We start from the raw sequence: 20,373 nt of genomic DNA, 5'->3' as shown, positions 1-20,373 counted from the left end.
GGTCGAACGGTAACACTCGACCATCGAACACTGATTGATCGTAGGTGATTCGAGCGCTATCTATTGCCACGTGATGGAAATTGGGTTCCGTGATTCCATTTGATTCTAAGGAATCTAACAAGTGCAGCCAAGCAAAGCATAAGGCCTCTAATAACTCCGTTAGTAGAGTATTCGTCTAGTTAACGATAGGTCTCCAGTTCGATCCTGGGTGAACGCAGAAATTTTCCTGCATCCACTTTGGAGAAGACTGTATCATTTGAGTGTTAGTTGTTCTGAATGACGATCTTCCGTACTTAAATACAATTAATCAGAATCCTTTGAGTTCTCCCATTGATCCTGTGGATTCTGCCGGAGAAGAGGTGGCAGTGTTCCAGGCTTTGCGAGGTGTTCGAACCTCGTGACTTATACGGCCTTCAGACCTAAGGCTTAGCCAAATGGTTTAATTGCTCTAATTTCTTATCAATCATGATCTTTTGGGAAAATTCAACTTAGTATTGGATTATTTAAGATAAATAACCTATTAGGCATTCAAAAAGCAATTAAATTATACGCTTTTAGGATTTTCAGACTTACGGGAACTGGGGTAAACCTCTAGTCTGAAGACAGCTTTAGATACTAGGGGAAACTGGGGCACCCCCAAACACGGGGTAGCACCAAACACGAATTCTTATTTCTTAAGTACTTGGACTATCTCAATCATTTCTTCAGTAGACAAACATCCTTATAGTTCCTATAAATTCCTATAGGTCTTATCCTTAGAAGTCGAATATCTGATTAAAAATCGTAGTGTTTGGTGCTATCCCGTGTTTTGTGGTGCCCCAGCTTCCCCTCTGTACTCTAAAATTACTTTTGCATCATTTACCGTCTGCCGGTTCTCAATCAGTTTAAACTGATTCTTAAATCAATCAAAAAATCCCACAAAATAGTTCTAGGGGAAATAAAATTGATATTCGGATTAAATGTCGGTTCATATCCGTTTTAGGAGCAATTTGAACCGATTTATAAATTAACCAAAACTTTTGCTAAAATTTCACTGGATTAATATAAATGAATTTCAGTTAAAAATTAATTATCGATTAGAATCCGTTTAGGCTTGTGAAGAACTTTAAGACCTTTCCAACGATCCCAAACATGATACCATTCGGTTGAAAATACGCTCTGTAGGTCCTTTTCAACCTTTGACCTTGGTAAAACGAATGTCGGTCAAAATTCCGAAAGATAAAATCCCGAAAGCTCAAATCCCGAAAGCCAAAATCTCGAAAGCCAAAACATCGAACGCCAAAATCCCGAAAGATAAAATCCCGAATTCTTAAAAGTGTCATAGCTACTTCCACGATTGTACCCGCGCTTGCTGGAGGCAAAGGGGAATTTTCTGTATCTTGGAAAATTATTCTTCACATTATTCTCGATATAATTTCATCTCTTTCGAAATTTTGAACATTGAGAATTTTGGCTTTCCGTATTTGAGCTTTCAGGATTTTGGCGTTCGGAATTTTGGCTTTCAGTATTTAAGCTTTCAGGATTTTGGCTTTCGGGATTTTGTCGTTCTGGATTTGACTTTCGGGATTTAGGCTTTCAGGATTTTGGCGTTTTGGATTTTGGTTTTCGGGATTTTGGCTGCCTCCGGGAAAAACAGCTATTAGGAATAAATTCAACAGTATTTTCGTATATGAACTAATGTCCGCCTAGATAATCTCTAAAACTTATCCAAAAATAAAAACAAGTTTCGACCATTTAGTCGTAGGCATTAAAACTGATACTCCCCTTAAAACTAACTAACTATGAGAGAGTCATATTCGATAGCAGGTTAAATGAAAAATAATGGTCATTTTCACCCCTTTGCTTCAATTATTCTGCAATTCCCAGTTGTCAAGTTCTCCGACCAGTTCAAATATTGAGTTATGAAATGCCATAAGTTGGCCAAATGATCATCCCCCTGAGAATATACTCTTCCTTGGACTCAATGGTAGACAAGTGAAAATTCCTGAACCGGATATTGGGAATATATTTTTCTCCCAGTGTCTTCCGATCGCTTTTTTGTGTGCCTATAGTTTGTGGTACAGAGAAACGAGGATTCTGCCCCATGTACATATTTCAAAATTCCCCAGACACAATCGAAGGGTGGCTCAACCGAGAGGGATGCTGAATCACAGACTCTGGGCTGCATCCCAGGATATGAGAATGCTCAGAACGGAAATAGGTGGTGGCTTTTTGGGGGTATCCGATGTGGCATGGTCAGCGATATGGCCCAACACCTTAACCCATACCCTTCTTAGTATCAAAACCCGGCAAATCCCTTCACATGGGCTTATTTATTGTACACAACGCGAGAATTATGAGGGTGAGACATGACTTCCAGTGAACAAAATTGGGAAGTATGGGGTTATTCGGGATGACTATACCCAGTATTGATTTATCATCGTAGCTATGTTGAAACTTCAAAATGTGCGGTGGCATAGTGGGAATCCTGATGGCAGCCATACATTGCACATTCTGTTTTCAAGTCGTCTCCACTAACACTTTGTCAGTGAATTTCACTAACGTCCTCCATTAAAATGTCATTTACTGCACATAATATTCAACCAATATCAATATTTTCCTTATTGATTTTCCCCACTTTAACGACAATATAATAGAAATTCTTCATGCTATGCATAGCGAAGAAGGGTAGGAGATTCCTTCTGCGGGAATAGAATTCAATATTGTGGAATTGGTATTGTGAGAACTTGCGAACTCGCATGTATGCGAAGACTGTGAAATATTTAATAGAATTATGCATTGGCCATGAACCAGATTGCAGGTAGTGTTAATAATTGTGAAGGTACTATCTTAGCAGTGTGATTAATTTATCCAATAAAAAAATCAAATTCAATTAGACTCAATTTAATATTAAATTAAGAGTCCGTAGATACACAAGAAAAAATTTACCTTATTGTTCGCGAACTTTAAGACAAACATCTTAGAAAACAAAACAATAGCATCAGATCGAGCAATGACAATTGGTATTATCCTCCGTCAATAAGACGATTCATTATATACATCAATATGAATATTATGCTGGGTATTTTCAAAAGGATTTCAATGGAATAATTTCAGTCATGTTGAGTAGAACCCTGGAGCTAGTTATTCCTTTGGATAACAGGTCACTCCAGGAGTAACTTGTTAGTGTGGTGTTAGGTGAGCTCACAACTTAGTAATAATTAGACTTGGTACAATTGAATTTTGATCGGGTTCCTTCCGTCTACATTTATGTGCAAAACTAATAACTAATATATTCTCGGGAATGTCAGAGGGCATTACTATGGAAATATTATTCATAGCAGCCATCCCTATAAATTTGAACACAATTGTAATCCGATTCTAAACAGGCAAACATTGACAGAGTTGAATGCTACCCCTTTGTCTCTCTTATGTTTGTGTCTGGGTACAATTTGAGCCTCAAAGATGATGGCATATGAAACTATCATAATCTCACTAAACTAAGTCTACAGGTAGGGGATTGTCATAAAGCTTACCTTAACCAAATGATGCTTTTTATTAATATCCGTGAGTTTGAATATTTTGCACCAGTAGAGCGTTGCATCATTTTGTGGCAATTCAACGTCCTGATTGCGCAATTCCAGTGTTCGGATCTTCAGATCCAACCGAATGGCATCCTGAGTGACACGCTGAGTCAAGAAGAGTGATCGGTATCCACGGTAGGCTTCCAATGGTTTAGGAAGACTTCCTGGTGTCACTGCACCGCGTTTTGGTTCATTCTCATGGTACATGAATATTACTCTCATGGTATCATTCTGCAAGAAAAGATGAGAAAATTGTGGTTTAGAAATTATAAGGTTACGTATTGATAAATACTATCAAATGATAAGGTGCATTGATAAATACTTTATGTGAATAAAATAAATAATTGTTGCTTATTTTATTCCATATCTTTCATCCGTGTCTAGGTTAAAAGCTTGTACTAAAATTTTGGAAATTTTGGATTTTTGGATACTGTAATTGATTGCCTTTGGATTCAGCTATCCGAGGTTGACTCACTGACTCCTTTTGGTTTCTTTTTTTCTTCGTTGTGTTTTTTTTATTTATTTTTTATTTGTTCTTTCCACATAAGTAAAATTTCTAAAGTGTTTAATATTTATGACACCTGGGCTTATGCCCGTTTGGCATACAGCTCACTTGAGCTAGCCATCCTACTCTCGCAATGCTTTGATTCGCGGAAATCGACGGAGCAGCAGTTGACTGTTTTGCTTTTTCTTTCATAATTATTGTTAATGTAATTTTGTAAGAAATGTTTTAGCATTAAAAGCAGATTTTTTCTGCAACGGCTTATACAACCTGTGAAGGAGGATTTCCACCGTTTGCCTCTGGAGGTTGGTCACCAACGCTAAGACGGCGGTGGACGCAATAGAGGGAAATAAGTCACTGTTCCTGTAACGTTGTTGCGCTTTTAAAGCATTTGCCGATGAATAAAATATCTATCTATCTAAAAAACAGGCCCGAGACTTTGCTCAGTGCTACTTTTTAGTACTCGCATGTTAAGGAGTTTAATAAATCATCCCAAGATTATTCCGCAACTATTTCACTATGTTTAGCACATGCATGTACTAAAAAATCATAACAATAATTTAACACTTTTGCGCACTTATAGGTACTTATTTAGGTTTTTTTTTTTGCAAAGTCACATTATTAAATTTGAAATATATATGCATTCATGTACAAAATATATTTAATGTTCAGAAAACTATCAGTTCTATTCTTCATTCCCAATTTCATTGTTAGTATGCGTATGCATTATCCGTAAAAATTTAAGTCGAAAAGAAAATATGTATCTTCAGAAATATAAAAGAGTACATTATAAATATGATCTAATTAATAAACTTTCCAGCAAAAATTTAGCACATGAGACGGATGTCTTCTAAAATTTTAAAGATTGCTGAGCAAATCACCATTGAGCTTCTCATTTATACTTTTTATATTCAATTGTGTTTGACTTTCCAAAATGTACTGACTCCAATTTTCTAACACAGATTAGAACATGTATGTACTAAAATTATTTTTTCCTAAAAAAAAGATAAATGAGGAAATAGTTATTGAAATTCCAATTTCTACTTTTTGGAAATATTTTTTCTTGATTTTCCATAATTCATAAACAATAAATTTCAATCATGATTCAACACATCCATATGGTCCATATGATAAACTAATCATTATTTAGTGCGTATTATTTACAGAATATTTGATTTAAAAAAAAATGGAGAAATACAATAATCAACTAGATTTAGCATATAAAATGGGACTTTTTAATACATCTACTGTGAAATATTGGACAAGTTGCTATTTACCAAATTTTGGATGTTGTGTATTATTTATCAAATATTTAATGGAAATTGTAAACGGGCTGATGTAGTTCATACGTTTAAACAAAGCTTGTATTTTCTGTAAGTGAAAAAGGTTTTTCAATGTTTGTGGATAAAAAAAATATTCTGGCAATTTCTAGAGAGGAAATAAAAGATTTGGCTATAGAAAATAATATATTTTAATTCTAAATTCACAAGAATTATATGTTGTTTTTTTTTCAAATAAAAAAAATATGAATTCATTTCACGTTTCTTTTTTTTTGGTAATCTCATGCACCAAATATTCAACTCGGCTTACTTCATATTTTTCAACATTTATTGTACATTAGTGGCCCAATTTCGCGAGGATATAAAACAGCTAAAAATCGATAAGGATTTATTTTTGCGATTGCCCTTTTTTAAAGGTACATGTACTGTACATTAAAGCTTAGAAGGATATAAGTTGGTCTTTCTGGATTTTTCGTTCGGTGCACTAAAACTTTTGACAAAAAATAGTACGGATTTATTTACAAAAGTGGAAATTCGGTGAATTTAACAATAAACCAACAGAGGCCTAGGGCATCCAGCTGTTCCACCATGGAGATCCGCTTATTTATGGTTGTGGAAATTCGTGGTCACATGCAGTCCACTTTGTCACCTGTCACTTTCCCCCGCCGTGATTCAACCACGTCGTCCTCTCCATTAAATTGTGTAATTGTTTATTCCCGGGCCAATCATTCTGCCAATCAATGCCACTCATCAATTTACGAGACCGAGAAGAGCTTTTGGTAAATTCAAGTGCAAAAATATATAATCCCTCCAACACAATTTCAAAAGTCGCGCCATCCGAAAATACGGGAAAATAGCAGAAAAAAAATCTTCAGGCGTCTATGAAAGTACAAAATTACAGCACTAAATCTCTCAATTTATGCAATATTGGAGAATATGCACTCCTCATATTCGCCTCAGATCCCCATTCTTTATGGCTTTAATCTCACACCAAATCCAGTACAAGGGTTACTCATCGTGAACATGGAATATGTTTCCTCAATAATTTATTCACTGCAAGTCGACTACATCTACATACATTTGCTTAGATTACATTTTTAATATGCAATTCAGTTCACTCCTTCGTGGAAGTTACCCAGCTCCAACCCAGCACGTTCCGGAAGTATCCCATTCCTACTGGTTATCCCTTCAGGATATACAACCCCAGAAAGGGATGTACATTTACACTGAACATCATTTTACGCAAAATCACGAATTCAGGGATTACAAGGAGAAGGCCCAATTGATGGATATATTACTTAAGGAAAATTGCTCAATTCCATTTCTATGAATTGTGAAAGTTATTGCAATCCCAGATAATCGACTGGGATTGGGGATAACAATTTATGGCATTGAGTGTTAAGAGATTTGATTTTCCAAAACTTTAATACCCTTAACTGATACACACGAAAAAGTTACGGACTTATGCCCTAGACATACTTACGACTTAAACCGAAAGACGCCTTAACGTAACTATAATAATAATAATAATGCTGGCACAACATTCCATGAAGGAACTAGGCCTTCCCAAAAGGGGATTTCTAGACATGCATTATTATTTTTTCTTATACGAGATGAGATTGTCAGTCCCATGCCCGTGGAATCAAGTGCAGTGAAGCTCACTGGATGCAATCCGAACACCTTTTTAACGCCAGAAAAATTCCTGGTGACCTAAAGGGGATTCGAACCCGGGACACTTGCATCATAGAGCGAGTGCTCTACCACTTGACCCATTTAGTGCATAACAATAATCAAAATAATTATTTGACTAAATTCCCAACAGTTTCCCACTAACTAGGCGGTTTCTCTGCTTAACACTAAACCTACCGATCGTTTGTGGTCGTTCTTCGGTCAAATGACAAACCATGGTAGGATAGGATACTCAACAAATTTGTTTTGGAAAATTGCAAAAAAAATTAAAATTTAAACACTGAAAAATATATTACATGCATATTTTAGGAAATTCAAAAGCTTGATAGCGACGTTGTACCGTTTAAATATGTGTTAATTTTAAACCGGTCAATTTGATCGGGTCTTGGTAGGTTTATTGTTACACCGAAAGACATATTAGTAAGAAACTGATGGAAATGTAATCCTATCACTATTTTTATTATAATTACCTTAAGCCCTCTCGGCTTAAGTTGTAAGTGTGTCTAAGGCATTACAATTTTAATTTTAAATGTTACTCAGATAAACTAAATGAATCTATTCATTCATATTAAAAAAGATTAGGGGAATGTAGGGATGGTTCGCACACAGTGTACCTTCAAACGATGTGAATTTTCTCTTTGTTTGTAAAAAGCTGGCTTTCCATTTCTCATCTCGTCTCATGAAGTTAATAATTGCCTATCTTATTGCTAAAATGACAAGCTATCTCTTTGCAAACAAAGAGAAAATTCGTATCGTTTAAAGGTTCACTGTATATGAACCATGCCTACATTTCCCTATTTGACAAATAACACTAAACATCTGAACTTTGGTTCAAATAAATGTTATTTGTCATGAAGAACTTGTTAGTAGTTTCGTTAAAAAATTGAAATTTATTAAAAGAAATTAAAAATTAAACTTTGGGAACAGATACTAGCGACACTCGCGGTAGAAGACAATGAAGTCGTACGGAAGAACTGTATCAGTTTCTCTAAATTCGTTGTTTATTTCACAGAGAATATATCTTTCAAAAAAAAAATGCACAGAAATTATTGTCACTAAAAATCTTGTTACTACACACTTACAGTTTTCTTCCGCAAATGGCGCTGATAACTGTTCTCAAATTTTAATTCCATTAAAAGTCCGTGGAAATCGAACCAAAATTTTCAATTTTTTTTTCATAAACCTAAAAATATTTATTTAATCCCAGACTTTCCGTACACAAGGAACTTAATCTTTAACCCATTCCTTACCATGGTATTACACATCATACGCAAATTGAGTGATTTTAGATGATTAATTCTTGGGCAATTTTTATCCGAATTGCTGTCAGGAATGGATTTTTAGTGACTTTAGTTCTTCAATTACTTGAGAAAAATAGTCTGACAGGTATTTTTTTCTTTTCAAAAAATTCATCTATTAATCTGTAGTAGGAAACTAATCCTAAAATATGAACATTCTATTTCAAGTATTTCTGGTACATTGACTGAATGGGTTAATCTAACATATTTTCTCACTGGGGGATTTTTCTTTAAGAAAGAATGATCAGACCGATCAGACAAAATCATACAAAAAACCGGTATGAAAAGCGTCCATTACCGATGAGAACTGGTTCAGTCTTAAGCGGTATTCCTTGACCTTTCAAATTAGCCCTAACTCTGAATGTGTTTTTGATATGATTCTAGGTATTTAATTTTTGCTTTGAAAGATTTTTTAAGATACCGTTCTTAAGCAAAATCGGAAAAATTCAACGCCAATCAATTATCATCATCATTTTCAACCGCTTAGCTCTATTGGGGTCGCGGGTCCATGACATTTGGGTTAATAACCTACGCCTGCCGATCCTCCGCCACTTCAGAAAGGGGTTCGCGATCGATCCCAAGACGCTCTAAAGTAAGATTTTGTATCCACTCTAATCACCTTGTTCTAGGTTTGCTCCGAGGTCGAGGTCACTCCCCTATAAATTTGCATAGCTTTTCTGGGGAATCTTTTTCTCTTCATGCGAAGAACATGCCCATAGGGGAACATTGGCATGGTTCGCACATACTGAACCTTCAAACAACGCAAATTTCCTCTTTGTTTGCAAAGAGCTAGTTCGTCATTTCTTAGCCATAAGATAGATAATTATTAAGCTCATGAGACGAGATAAGAAATGGTAGGTCAGCTCTTTGAAAACAAAGAGAAAATTCAAATAGTTTGAAGGTTCACTCTGTGCGAACCATGGCTACATTCCCCTACCATCGAATTTGTGATCTCTGAACACAAAAAATTAATTTCTCGACTTTTAGCTCCTCACGATCAGCTACGTTTACGTTCCTCACTCAATCTGAACAAGTGACTCCCTTACCCGCCCGGAGATACCTTATCGCGGCAGCTTGTACTCGCGATCTTATACTTTCGGTCATTATCCAAAATCCTGATCAATATAGTATATAAAATTCAAATGCACTGCTCATTGATTTTTAAATAATATTCATATTACTTACAAAAATCTTGATATAGGACTGTTTATCATGATTTAAATAATCGATTGTTAAATGTCTAAATTATTATTTTTGAGCACATTTCATAGCTCAGATCTAACAATTTATCTCAGGATAAACCTGGATAAACATGAATCTCTAAATTTAACACCTGGATAATGCTATGTGGCATTTTTAATGCTGAAAAATCGTGCAAGGAAGTAAAAAAATCCTGGCCCATCTCTTGCAAAAAAGCTCTTGGAGAAGGTGTCTCTCGGTTCTAAGCCATTCACGTGGTATAAATATGAGAAGGATATGAAGATTTGCTGGCGTGCCAAGTTGCAATTTACCATGGCCCTTGAATGTGGATGTGTGTGTGTGGAAATAAGGAATTATCACTTTTCAGGTCAAGAGACGTAGTATGAAAAGAGGAGAGAAATTCAAATTGTGGAGTCAATGGAACCATTAGTTTCAATTCTTTCCGCCCATCGTGTGAAAGTTTTATCACAACTACTGGTGAAATTTTAATCAATTTCGTTTGGCTGGTAGTCTGCCCCATGAGTATAGAGTTTTTTTTGGAGAAGAGTGGGGTCAGAAAAGTGGATAAAACTAGTGCAGAAGTCAATTCTAAACATGTTCTTATGGTAGACATGAGTTCTAAAAGGAAGGTAGGAGAACTAAATAGAAATTACCGCAGCCGTTTAGTCTGAATGGTGATAGAGCAATTTCCATTCCCATCCTATAACCAATCACCTACCGTCTGCCTTTCTGGTGGTTCCCATCTCTTAACATTTCTGTCAAGACGACCATTAGAATTTTTTGTTTAATCATTTAAACGGGGAGCTAAATGTTGAGGAATAGGCCCTTGGGGCAGGGGGCAGTAGAAATGGCTAAGGAGGAAAAATCAATTGAAGCGAAAGGCCATTGAATAATAGACTTTTCTTCCATCGACATTCCCAAATCCATTTATATTGGCTTCGACCATTTCTTTGGGAAATGGTGGTAAGTGGATGAAACAGTGAAAGAAAGCAAGTAATTGGCAATCGAGGAAATAAAATTTTCTTTCTATGGAAAATCCAAATGCTTAATGTGCAGAAAAAAAAAATCAAGAGGAAGTGAAGAAAAGGAATAATAAAAAAAATTGTGTGGAAAAGTGAAGGAGAGAGTGAATGGGAGATTTCAGGGAAAAAAAGGGAAGCATTAAAAGCCAATAAGTACTATTGCTCAGCAAATGGTGGAAACTTGCAAAGTTCTCATCGTGCAAAACCCCATGGAGGAACTTTTACGTGTGCATAATTGGGTCCGTCCTCTTGGCGCAATTTACTGCTTCCATCCGCCCCAAGAAATTTATAACACCCTCTCACCAAACGAGCTGGTCCATGCCAATAAAATTTATAAGTGCCAGAAATTGGACCATTTCCTCTCTCTCTCTTTCTCTGTTATTGGGATGTTTGAAGATACTAGAAGATGGAATGCGGTATTCCCAAGAGAAAGTTGGAGCAAAAAAAAGTCGCCCGTCACGTAATTTTACTCCCCAAAAACCAACGGGTTTTCCGTCCATCCACGCGAAAATAACTGACAATTTTCCCATTTTAGCCCATCTTTATTCTTTCCGCGCTCTCATCCAGCAAAAATTGGAGCAATTGGCGCAAATAGGGTCCATTCACAGTGTCAACCCTTCGGGCTATTACACTTCGCGTGGTAACTAAACCCTCAGGGTCATTTTTACAAACAGCGCACTTCATCAAAATGTTAAATTTTTAGCTGTACTGTTGAAATTGGCTATCTAAATTTGTATTGCAACAATATTAAAAATTTTAAAACCATTTTAAAAAAAATTTTGTATCAAGAAATTCTTTTAGGACTGCTCAGAAAATGAATATCTAACTACCCAATTGTAAATCAAGAAACTATTGGTGTTATAATAGAACTGAGGGATAAATGATGTTTAAGTTTATACATACAAAATGCTGTATTTAGTATTTTGGTTGAAATAATTTCATGATCGTAAACTTAAATGAAAGATCATAGAATACTGCAACTTTGTGGAGCATTAGGAAATTGCAGGATCAACGCCAAGGTTGGTATTTTCCCAAAAACCATTTTCAACTTAACATGTCTCGTCCAGAGATCAACAGAATGAAAGTTTACAAGATTAGCAAAACTTAACTATATCGTAGAAAATAGTCGTGGAAATATTATTTTCATAGCTTTGAAATCGTTCCGCACAAAATCCCGATAACCAAAAATGTCCAACAGACCAAATCCCGAATGGGTCGAAATTTCGAATGAGTTGAAATCCTGAATGAATCAAAATTCTGAAAAGCCAAATTTCCGAAAAGCCAAATTCCCGAATAGCCAAATTCCAGAAAAGCAAAAAATCCTGACAAGCCAAAATTTCGAACGCCCCGGAAAGCCAAAATCCCGAAAAATCAAAATCCCGAAAGCCAAAATCACGAAAATCAAAATCTCGAACGATCAAAAGGAGAAACGAACTTATACGGAGGATAATATGCGGAGTAATTTCCCAAAGCATAGAGAACTTTCCGTGGTCTTCAACAAGCTCGGGTGCAATTGTGAGAGTAGCTATTTATAACACTTAAGAATTCCAAATTTTGGCTATTCGGGATTTCGACCCATTCGAAATTTTGGGTTTCAGGATTTTGACCGTGACCTCATTGAAATGACTTTGGAAAGTTCTGTGCCCTTGAGGCCTTCTGATCTAAATTAGTTATTTCGACCTGAATAAATTAAAGTAAAATGGGATAATTCGAAATCGTTATCAATTCTAAATTTAGAGATTTACACACTGTTTCTGATAATTAAAGAAAAAAAGGAGGATAAGGAAAAAGTACAAGCCTTAGGGCCTCGACACACTTAAGACTTAAGCCGAGAGGCGGCTTAGTGCAAAATGGTAGAAATGCGGTTTAGCCATTATTTCAAATTATAATTACGCTAAGCCGTCTCCCGGTTAATCCTCAAGTCTGTCAAGGCCCTTAGAGCCGAAATAGATTCAGGATGATTCTTGATAACATTTAGTCTGTAAAATTTGGCAGTAAAGATTTATCCCAGACTGTTATACGGGCTTCAGACCTAAGACTTAGCTATCTGGCTTAACTCCTCTAATTCCTAATCAGGCACGATTTTTTAGAAAATTGTAGTTTAGGATTGGATTATAAGGGCAAATGATTCACTAGATTTTGAAAAATCAATAAAATTGCTCGTTATTTAGATTTTTGAGACCTCCGGGAACTGGGCTAAACCTCCAGTCTGAAGCCGGCATTATACACTAAGATTAGGATCATTGATATTAGAGGCCTTTTGAAAAAGAAAATCCTCTATCCGATCCTTTACTGCATAATTTTACTGGCTAAATATTCACGAGAATCAGCTTAAGCTTATTTTAACCGTTGCACTTAATAAGATTACTTCTTTTTTATTTTTTTCTTTTGCCTATCTAAACCAATAAGAAGATCCTAAAATTCAAAATTAGGAATGATTCCGTATTACCTTATTTTACCGCGGTGCCAGCCAAAATCTCGAAAGCTAAAATCCCGAAAAGCCAAAAACAGGACTGCTAAAAATCCTGAAAGGGACGAAAATATATGGAGCGCGGTGCTATCGTAGAAGTAGATATGACACGGGATTTTGGTTTTCGGGATTTTGGTTTTCAGGATTTGGCTTTCGATATTTTGGTGTTCAGGATTTTGGCATTTGGGATATTGACCGAGACCCTTTCATTTTGAGGTGCATTTTTTGCTCTTGAAGTGCACAATACAGTTGGTTAAGTCTTGTAATAAGTTAATTAGAGCTTATGGTCCATATAACTCAGTGACTAGGGCATTCGCCTAGATAATAGGATTTCCACATTTTGATCCCCAAAGAAAGCAGTTTTGTTTGGATGATTTGAGTTACTCAGCTCTGACTGACAGATGTTTACTGAAACAGTCATCTATTTTTTTAATGACTTTAGTTATTTCCTGGGGTTTAAAATTTACGTCAGTAATACGTAAGACTCGTAAGCATTCTCAGTGTGATTATCCATGACATGGAGCATTCTAAGTCACCGTCATTCGATTTCGAGGCTTAAAATTATTTGTTTTTCTTTATCCTCATCATCTTTATTTATTTATTTTTTTTTATTTTAATAAATATGATACCTTGGAAAAAATTTGTATCCTTTTTGTCAAAAATTGCTCATTTTTTTTATAATCTCGTCTCAGTTTTTCATAATAGAGTTAAAAATTCTGTGCTTTTTTAATGTAGTCATAATCCATGCTTCCGCTCTAATAACGAGAACCACTGTGAAGTATGAAATTTTCTGTGATATACTTCCATGTTAATGTTTTTTCACTGAAATGCTACCTTCGCAATTGCAAATTAAATGTAACTGCTACTTCCCAACAGTGAAATTTCCTTGTTAAACCGAAATTGTTGTGAAATGGAGGTTAACCTTTGGAACTTTAAGCAAATTCCTGATGAGTACTTCGAAAGAGCAACAAATATAAATCCCAGCTGTTATTATAAAGCCCATACCCTTGTCAGATGAATTCTCGGGCGAATCAATGTTCTATCCACGTTTTTATGGTCCCCCGCAGAACATTAATTTGAATGTTGCGCGAAAATTGGAGGGTTAACTGCATACACCATACGAAATAATAAACGTGTGTGTTTATCATTGGAAGGTATATCCCCTTCAGGTTATGCCCGTAGACCATATTTGGTGGTCCTTTCTGGGACAGACCATCGCGATAAATTTACACACTTTATGGTACTGTCGCCGGTTTGGAGCACATATTTGATTAAGATGAGAGATGGTTTCTATAGAACAAATGGATATTCTACCAATTGTATGCCAGGGAGACAAACACCAACGATTTTCCCGGTGAAATAGTATAGAGGAATATTTTGTTATATCTAATGGCTTTTAAGGATAATAGCATACGATATAATTTGATTATATCGTGAAACGTAGCATAAGCACAATCTCACCCATCTCTTTGAGCATTGTCTCATGGGACCCTGGAAAAACATGAAAGCCATTCGATATTGCAATAAAAGGGTGATTGTCAAAATATAATTTACAAAATAAATTGGGGGGGAATGGAAAATTCCGCAGCACCATCAGGGATGGTAAAATATGTATATTTTACCGCTTGAAAATGCTTCCTGTTTCGACTATTTTCCGCACAAATCTAATTTAGCCACGTAAATCATCGCCATTCACTGCTAAATGGATTAAAAATTAATCAAACATTGGTTTTAATTACATATGAAAATGCTAAACTTATAACTCAATGAGGGTGATTAATTACAATTTAAATTGAATTATAACTGGTGTAGTTTTTGCCGATGGGCAAGAGTATTAGTTGCAAAACCAACGAGAAACTTTTCGAGTGAATTGCAAAAGAGTTTCGTTGATTTAACTTTATGCAATATTTCACGGTGAGATCATATATTTAAACTTTGGTCAAAATCATGCAGAAAACTTACTGGGTAGAAAAGCACCAATGGCGCGGGTGGAAGCTTACAAAGGGGGGAGATGAAGGGAATTTCAATATACAGAAGATTCTTTGCACTTTTAATTTATTGCTCCTTCCTGGAGAAAACTTTTAATGCCCCCTTCCCCACTTTTGGGCTTCATTTCACTTTCAGATTTTGCGTGTTAAAGAAGTGTTTAAAAAGTCTCGGAAAATTTGCCACAGAATAGACAAGTACAAAAAAAATATCATAGGATTTCGAAGTTCTTTTGAAAGCTTTCATGGAGCTTTCTTTCCCATTCGTTTGGGGAAAATAGTCACAAAATTCACTGGGTTTTTTCCCCATATCTTACTAATCTGCACTTTTTTTGCACCATTTATATTTTTCACATTGAAGTTTGTTTCACTAATGGAGGGGGTTTTCTATCCGGAATTTTAAGATACATTTTTAAACACAAAAGAAAAACAGAATAAAAAATGTGTTACCATTGGCAATATTTTTGGTATATTTATAAAATTTTATCTAAGTTTGCCGATTTAGTGTAAAAAGTTTTAATACATTTTGAAAACTTTTATAAACTATAAAAAAAATTTTAAAGGGGAGTTTTTGGTAAAATTCGCCATAATTTCATTATAAAAATTCAAAGTTTAGTACATGTTTAGTAATAAGGATTTTCAATAGGGCTAGATGTTAACTGATAAATTGTTAAAGTGTTAAAAATTGGCGAGATTGACCTTTAGTCATTCATTTGAAAGGTAAAATTTCCCTAGAAACTCTTAAATAATTTATCTGAGTTTAAGTTCGTACGAAAAGTGTCCAAATCCCTCAAATATTTATAGCGGACTCAGGTATTATGTTTTTGTAGACTTTGAATTTAATGCGTGAATCGATTCAGATAGATATTGTACTGGTAAACATAAAAGCGAACATCGAAACGAAACAGATTGATTTTCGAAATCACAATTACAAGGCTCTAAACTAACCTACAGCTTAAGCCGAGAAGCGACTTAGCATAAAATTTATGGGAATGGAAATAGATATTAATTATAATTTCAATTTATAATTACGCTTAGTCATCAGACCTTTATACGGACCTCAGACCTAAGGCTTAGCCATATAGTTTAACTGCTCGATTTTTCTTATCAATCACAATTTTTTGGAGAAATTTAACTTACGATTGGATTATTAATGATTGCGTATATTTAAAGAAATTGACTAAAGACATTTTGAAAATTCACACCAACAACCTACGTGTTTTTTTGAAAAATCCACATCTTCGAAAACTGAGCTAAACCTTTAATCTGAAGACTGATTTAGACTTATGAGTTAAGGCTTTAAGTGAATTTAAAGAGCTTTACATATCATTTTTTAAAGATTAATAAAAAAAAACATCAGTCGTTTTGTGACTTCATTTAATTTATATGGGCTTGGGTATTTAGTGCCTTATATGACTTGTACTAAAACCTGGTTAGACATTTATAATATACCCGAACCATCCCCCTGGCAAGTTGCCTTAAATTTGAAGTCATCTTCTCATACTTTGATTTAAATTTTTATGCGAATGTTTTTGCACTCGCTACCGTTATGCTAAATATTTAAAAAGTGAGAAGTTTTTCCGTATTATAAGATACCTTACCGTATGGAGGGACAAATACACTAAATTTTTGTTTAAATAAATTTTTTCCTCGGAGCACTGTGAGCTGAGTCCGAGATCAATTTAGGAATTGACTTTAAATAGATCCATATAAAAAGGCCAACTTGCCAGGGGGTTGACCCGAACTGTTGTACTAGTACTACACGTATTATTCGTCTTGTACGTGTAAAATGCATCTTTTTTCTTTCATTGAACAAGAACAATTTTGTGCCTATGAAGAAGGTTTTAGTACACCTAGTGGATTGTGAATTTAAGAAACACTAAGGAAATAAGCATTCCATATGTTTATTTTGTTATAAGAACTCTAATTTTTGGCATAAGTTATTTTAGAACAGTCCAGTACTAAAACAATTTACTGTGTATTATTCAATGTAATAGCTTCACTATTTTATTCAAATGCTATATCGATTTCAGGACACCTACTGCAAGCATTTTGCAACATTGTTTAAATTTCTCATCTCAGTTTAATTAAATACTAATATGAGTGGTCAAAATACAATTTTCAACCAGATGACATACCCCTTGAAGTTTGGATGGAAGGTGCGCGATAAAAGAGCGCGAAAAAGTGGCACCCAGAGACAAAAGAGGATGAACAAATAATCTTGGATAACATGGGGAGGCAAATAAATTGTTGCATACGAGGTTTACTATTTTCCCGGTAAAGCATCATCCTCAAAGTCTGCGTAACACATTTTTATCTCCCTTGAGCACGATTGTAAGTTGACTTTCAAAACAATGGAAAGATACGATGGTGAATCTCGAAAGTTTTCCCCAAACTTACAAAAGAACTGGAGAATATTGGAGCTGTATTTAGTTGGGGAAAATGTTGTCTGGTATATTTCTTCGGGTATATATTGGAAGCTTTTGGTGAGGGGTAAATTGCGAAGATGTTATCAGTGGAAGTGTCTTTTCTTTTTAACATCTGAATGGTATGTCTCTGCGCTGTGTTATTGTGTACGATTGTGGTCCTCCTGCGAACGGAAATGTTTCCTCATTGACATAATTCTGTCTCGATTGGGTAACTTTACCTATTACAAACTTTCCACCTCTTGTACACCCCCCGAACCATTGATTTTTGGCTCTACTTGGGAAGGACTAAAAACTCTCACCAATTTCTGTGTGAACAAATATTCAGTGAGTCACACAATCGCATAAAGATTCAAAGTTTAGAAAACGAATTGGTTTGAATTGGGACTCTTTCTCCATCACTAGCAAATGTATCCTTCAGCCACTAGATGTAGAATGGCAGCCCCACAGTGAAAAGGGGGATGGGTTACGAGTACGAAATCACAAGAAGTTTTCTTCAACGAGACTATTTGAAACTGTGACATGTCGAGGGAAGTTTCCAATCTCCCAGCCTCTCCTAAATCTCAATTCGAACAGAAGAAAAAGAGGGAAAATCCTCAATGGTTTTTCTTTCCCAAGGATAAATTTACATTTGCAGTTTGTCCAATTTCACTTCCAATCCACCCACACAAACCCCCCCTTCCAACTTTCGCATTAAATAACCAAACGACAATTCAAACCAACAAGAGCAAGAGACATACCAAAATACACAAGAATGCCAATTTGCAGTTTCATTACTCCACTAAAGAGCTTCAACGTACCCGATGGCTCTTCTTCTGGATGTGAAGGGTTTTTCCTCTTGACAGAAGTCTCGGAAATGGGGAACTTTTCGCTTTTTGGTGCAATAATGGTACAAAAATTCCTGAGAAATTCGAGCACAAAATGTAATAGAAATTGAAGAAATCCCAGAAACTATACAATGGATGCAAAGGACAGCAGAAAGTACCGATTAATTATAAAATGTTGAGTATCAATTTGAGCTGAAAGTTACAAGAGTTATATGAATCGTATATCCAATTTAATTTTATTCCTTATACTAAAAAGATCCTCCAAAAGTGGATTTTGTAAATGTTTTCCTCTTTTACAAAATGCCATTTTATTGCACATTCCAAAAACTCTTTGTTGCAACGTTTGCACATTTTGTCAATTAGTTTTTGAAAGACAAAATTTAAAAAAAATCTGTTTAGTATAGTAAGGTCGGGTAACTGGATCGTTTTCCGAAGAGTGCTACTTAAACGCTTGTTTTTGGACTGATGAAATTCTTTTTTACTTATTCTAAATTCATAGAATTATTACCTGTTTCATTCAGAAACATAATATAAAAAAAAATATTAAAAATATTAAAGAAAATTTGTAAAATAATGATAATACTGAAATAAGTCAGCATGCACTAACTGGGTCGCCTTTTCGCTAATTCACTTTTAATTAAACCTTTGGATTTAAAATATTTTTTTCAGAAGGAAAAAAACAATAAATGTTTTGAAGCAACCAGCTGTCATTAGCGAAAATATCACGGACTAGAAAATTGTTAGTGAAGAACCTAACTGGCACAAGATTAAAATGAGTTGATTACACTCACTTATTTAATTGATAAAAGTATTTTTGCTTTTTCTCAAACTTGAATAGTTATATTATGTTACTGTAGTGACTATATTACGGAAATAAAAATAGAAATATTATTTTAAGTGGATTAGTCATAAACGATCCGGATAGCAAAGCGCTCGGATTAGCACACTTGACTATATAAGACTTTTACATTTTCATCATTAACATCATTAACATCAAGACAAGTTGACTTCAAGTTACATATATGATGAAAAAGTTACTAAAATTAATAACGTAAATAGGGGAGGGTGGGGCAGTTCACGCAACCAAACTTTTCTTAAGGTCTCATTTGCTAATCAAATATCAACGATATTTATAACTTTATAACTAACTTTATTCCCTTAGTTTCTCTTGCGTATTGACTATTTGAAAAATATATAGAATGATTCCTAAATAATTATTTTTCGTCATAAAAAAATTAAGAAAAATAATGCACGCGTGAAACTACACAACTATTCTTTACTAAGTTTTTAAGTATTATTATATTAATATTAGTATTATTATAATTATTATTATTATATCATTGGGCATTATCTATAGGAATTTTTTTTACACAAGTAATTGTTTATGAAAAAAGACAAAGCGTTTTTAGAAAGTTTTAGGTACCGTAAGTGCAGGTAACTTTGTCCCCTGATGGGGGACTTTGACACCCTCCTGTTCGCAAGCTTTCTTTAATTCTTATGTTTAAGAACAGTTTACACCGATCAGATATTGTATATCGGATCGGTAAAGACCACCCTGAAGTTCTAAAAATAAAAAAAAGCTTACGAACAGTAGGGGGTCAAAGTCACCCGCATTGGACGAAGTCATCCGCACTTAAAGTATATTTCCAGTAAGTTTTAATTAATAATTTCACCTAATATTTTTAGGACATTTTTGATTAAGGGTAGAATCACATTGACAATAAAAAGCTCGCCATATCCTCATCGTATTTCGTTAATTTACGCATTTTCATTGTAATTCTTACCCAAATTTTCCATTACCGTATTACCTTATCTCATACTCGGTGGCACTATGTGAAAATAATATAAGAAAACTGAAGAAATAAACCGAAAATTCGATAAACGGTGAGCAAAAAAACTGTAAAAGAAATTAATCATACAGTTTTGTTGCTCATCGTTGATGCTATTTTCGTTTTATTTATTTAATTTTCTTATATTATTTTCACCTAGTGCCACTGAGCATGAGATAAGGTAATACGGTAATCGAGAATTTGCGTAAGAATTGCAATGAAAATGCGTAGAATAACAAAATACGGTGAGCCTTTTACTGTCAATGTGATTCTGCCCTAACT

General features: G+C 34.9%; 1 protein-coding gene across 5 annotated transcripts in view; it reads right to left on the bottom strand.

Moving 5' to 3' along the window:
• The window catches only part of LOC129802325 (MOXD1 homolog 2), a 391,421-nt gene that overhangs the window by 37,139 nt on the left and 333,909 nt on the right, over positions 1–20,373 (bottom strand). For all 5 annotated transcript variants that reach the window (XM_055848051.1, XM_055848052.1, XM_055848054.1 and 2 more), the window contains one exon: positions 3,516–3,794. In XM_055848051.1, the coding sequence (XP_055704026.1) occupies positions 3,516–3,794 (279 nt within the window). The remainder of the gene's footprint in view (positions 1–3,515; positions 3,795–20,373) is intronic.

The sequence above is a fragment of the Phlebotomus papatasi genome, chromosome 2, assembly GCF_024763615.1.
Source record: "Phlebotomus papatasi isolate M1 chromosome 2, Ppap_2.1, whole genome shotgun sequence".
Classification (NCBI taxonomy): domain Eukaryota; kingdom Metazoa; phylum Arthropoda; class Insecta; order Diptera; family Psychodidae; genus Phlebotomus; species Phlebotomus papatasi.
This window is presented reverse-complemented; position numbering and strand designations above follow the sequence as displayed.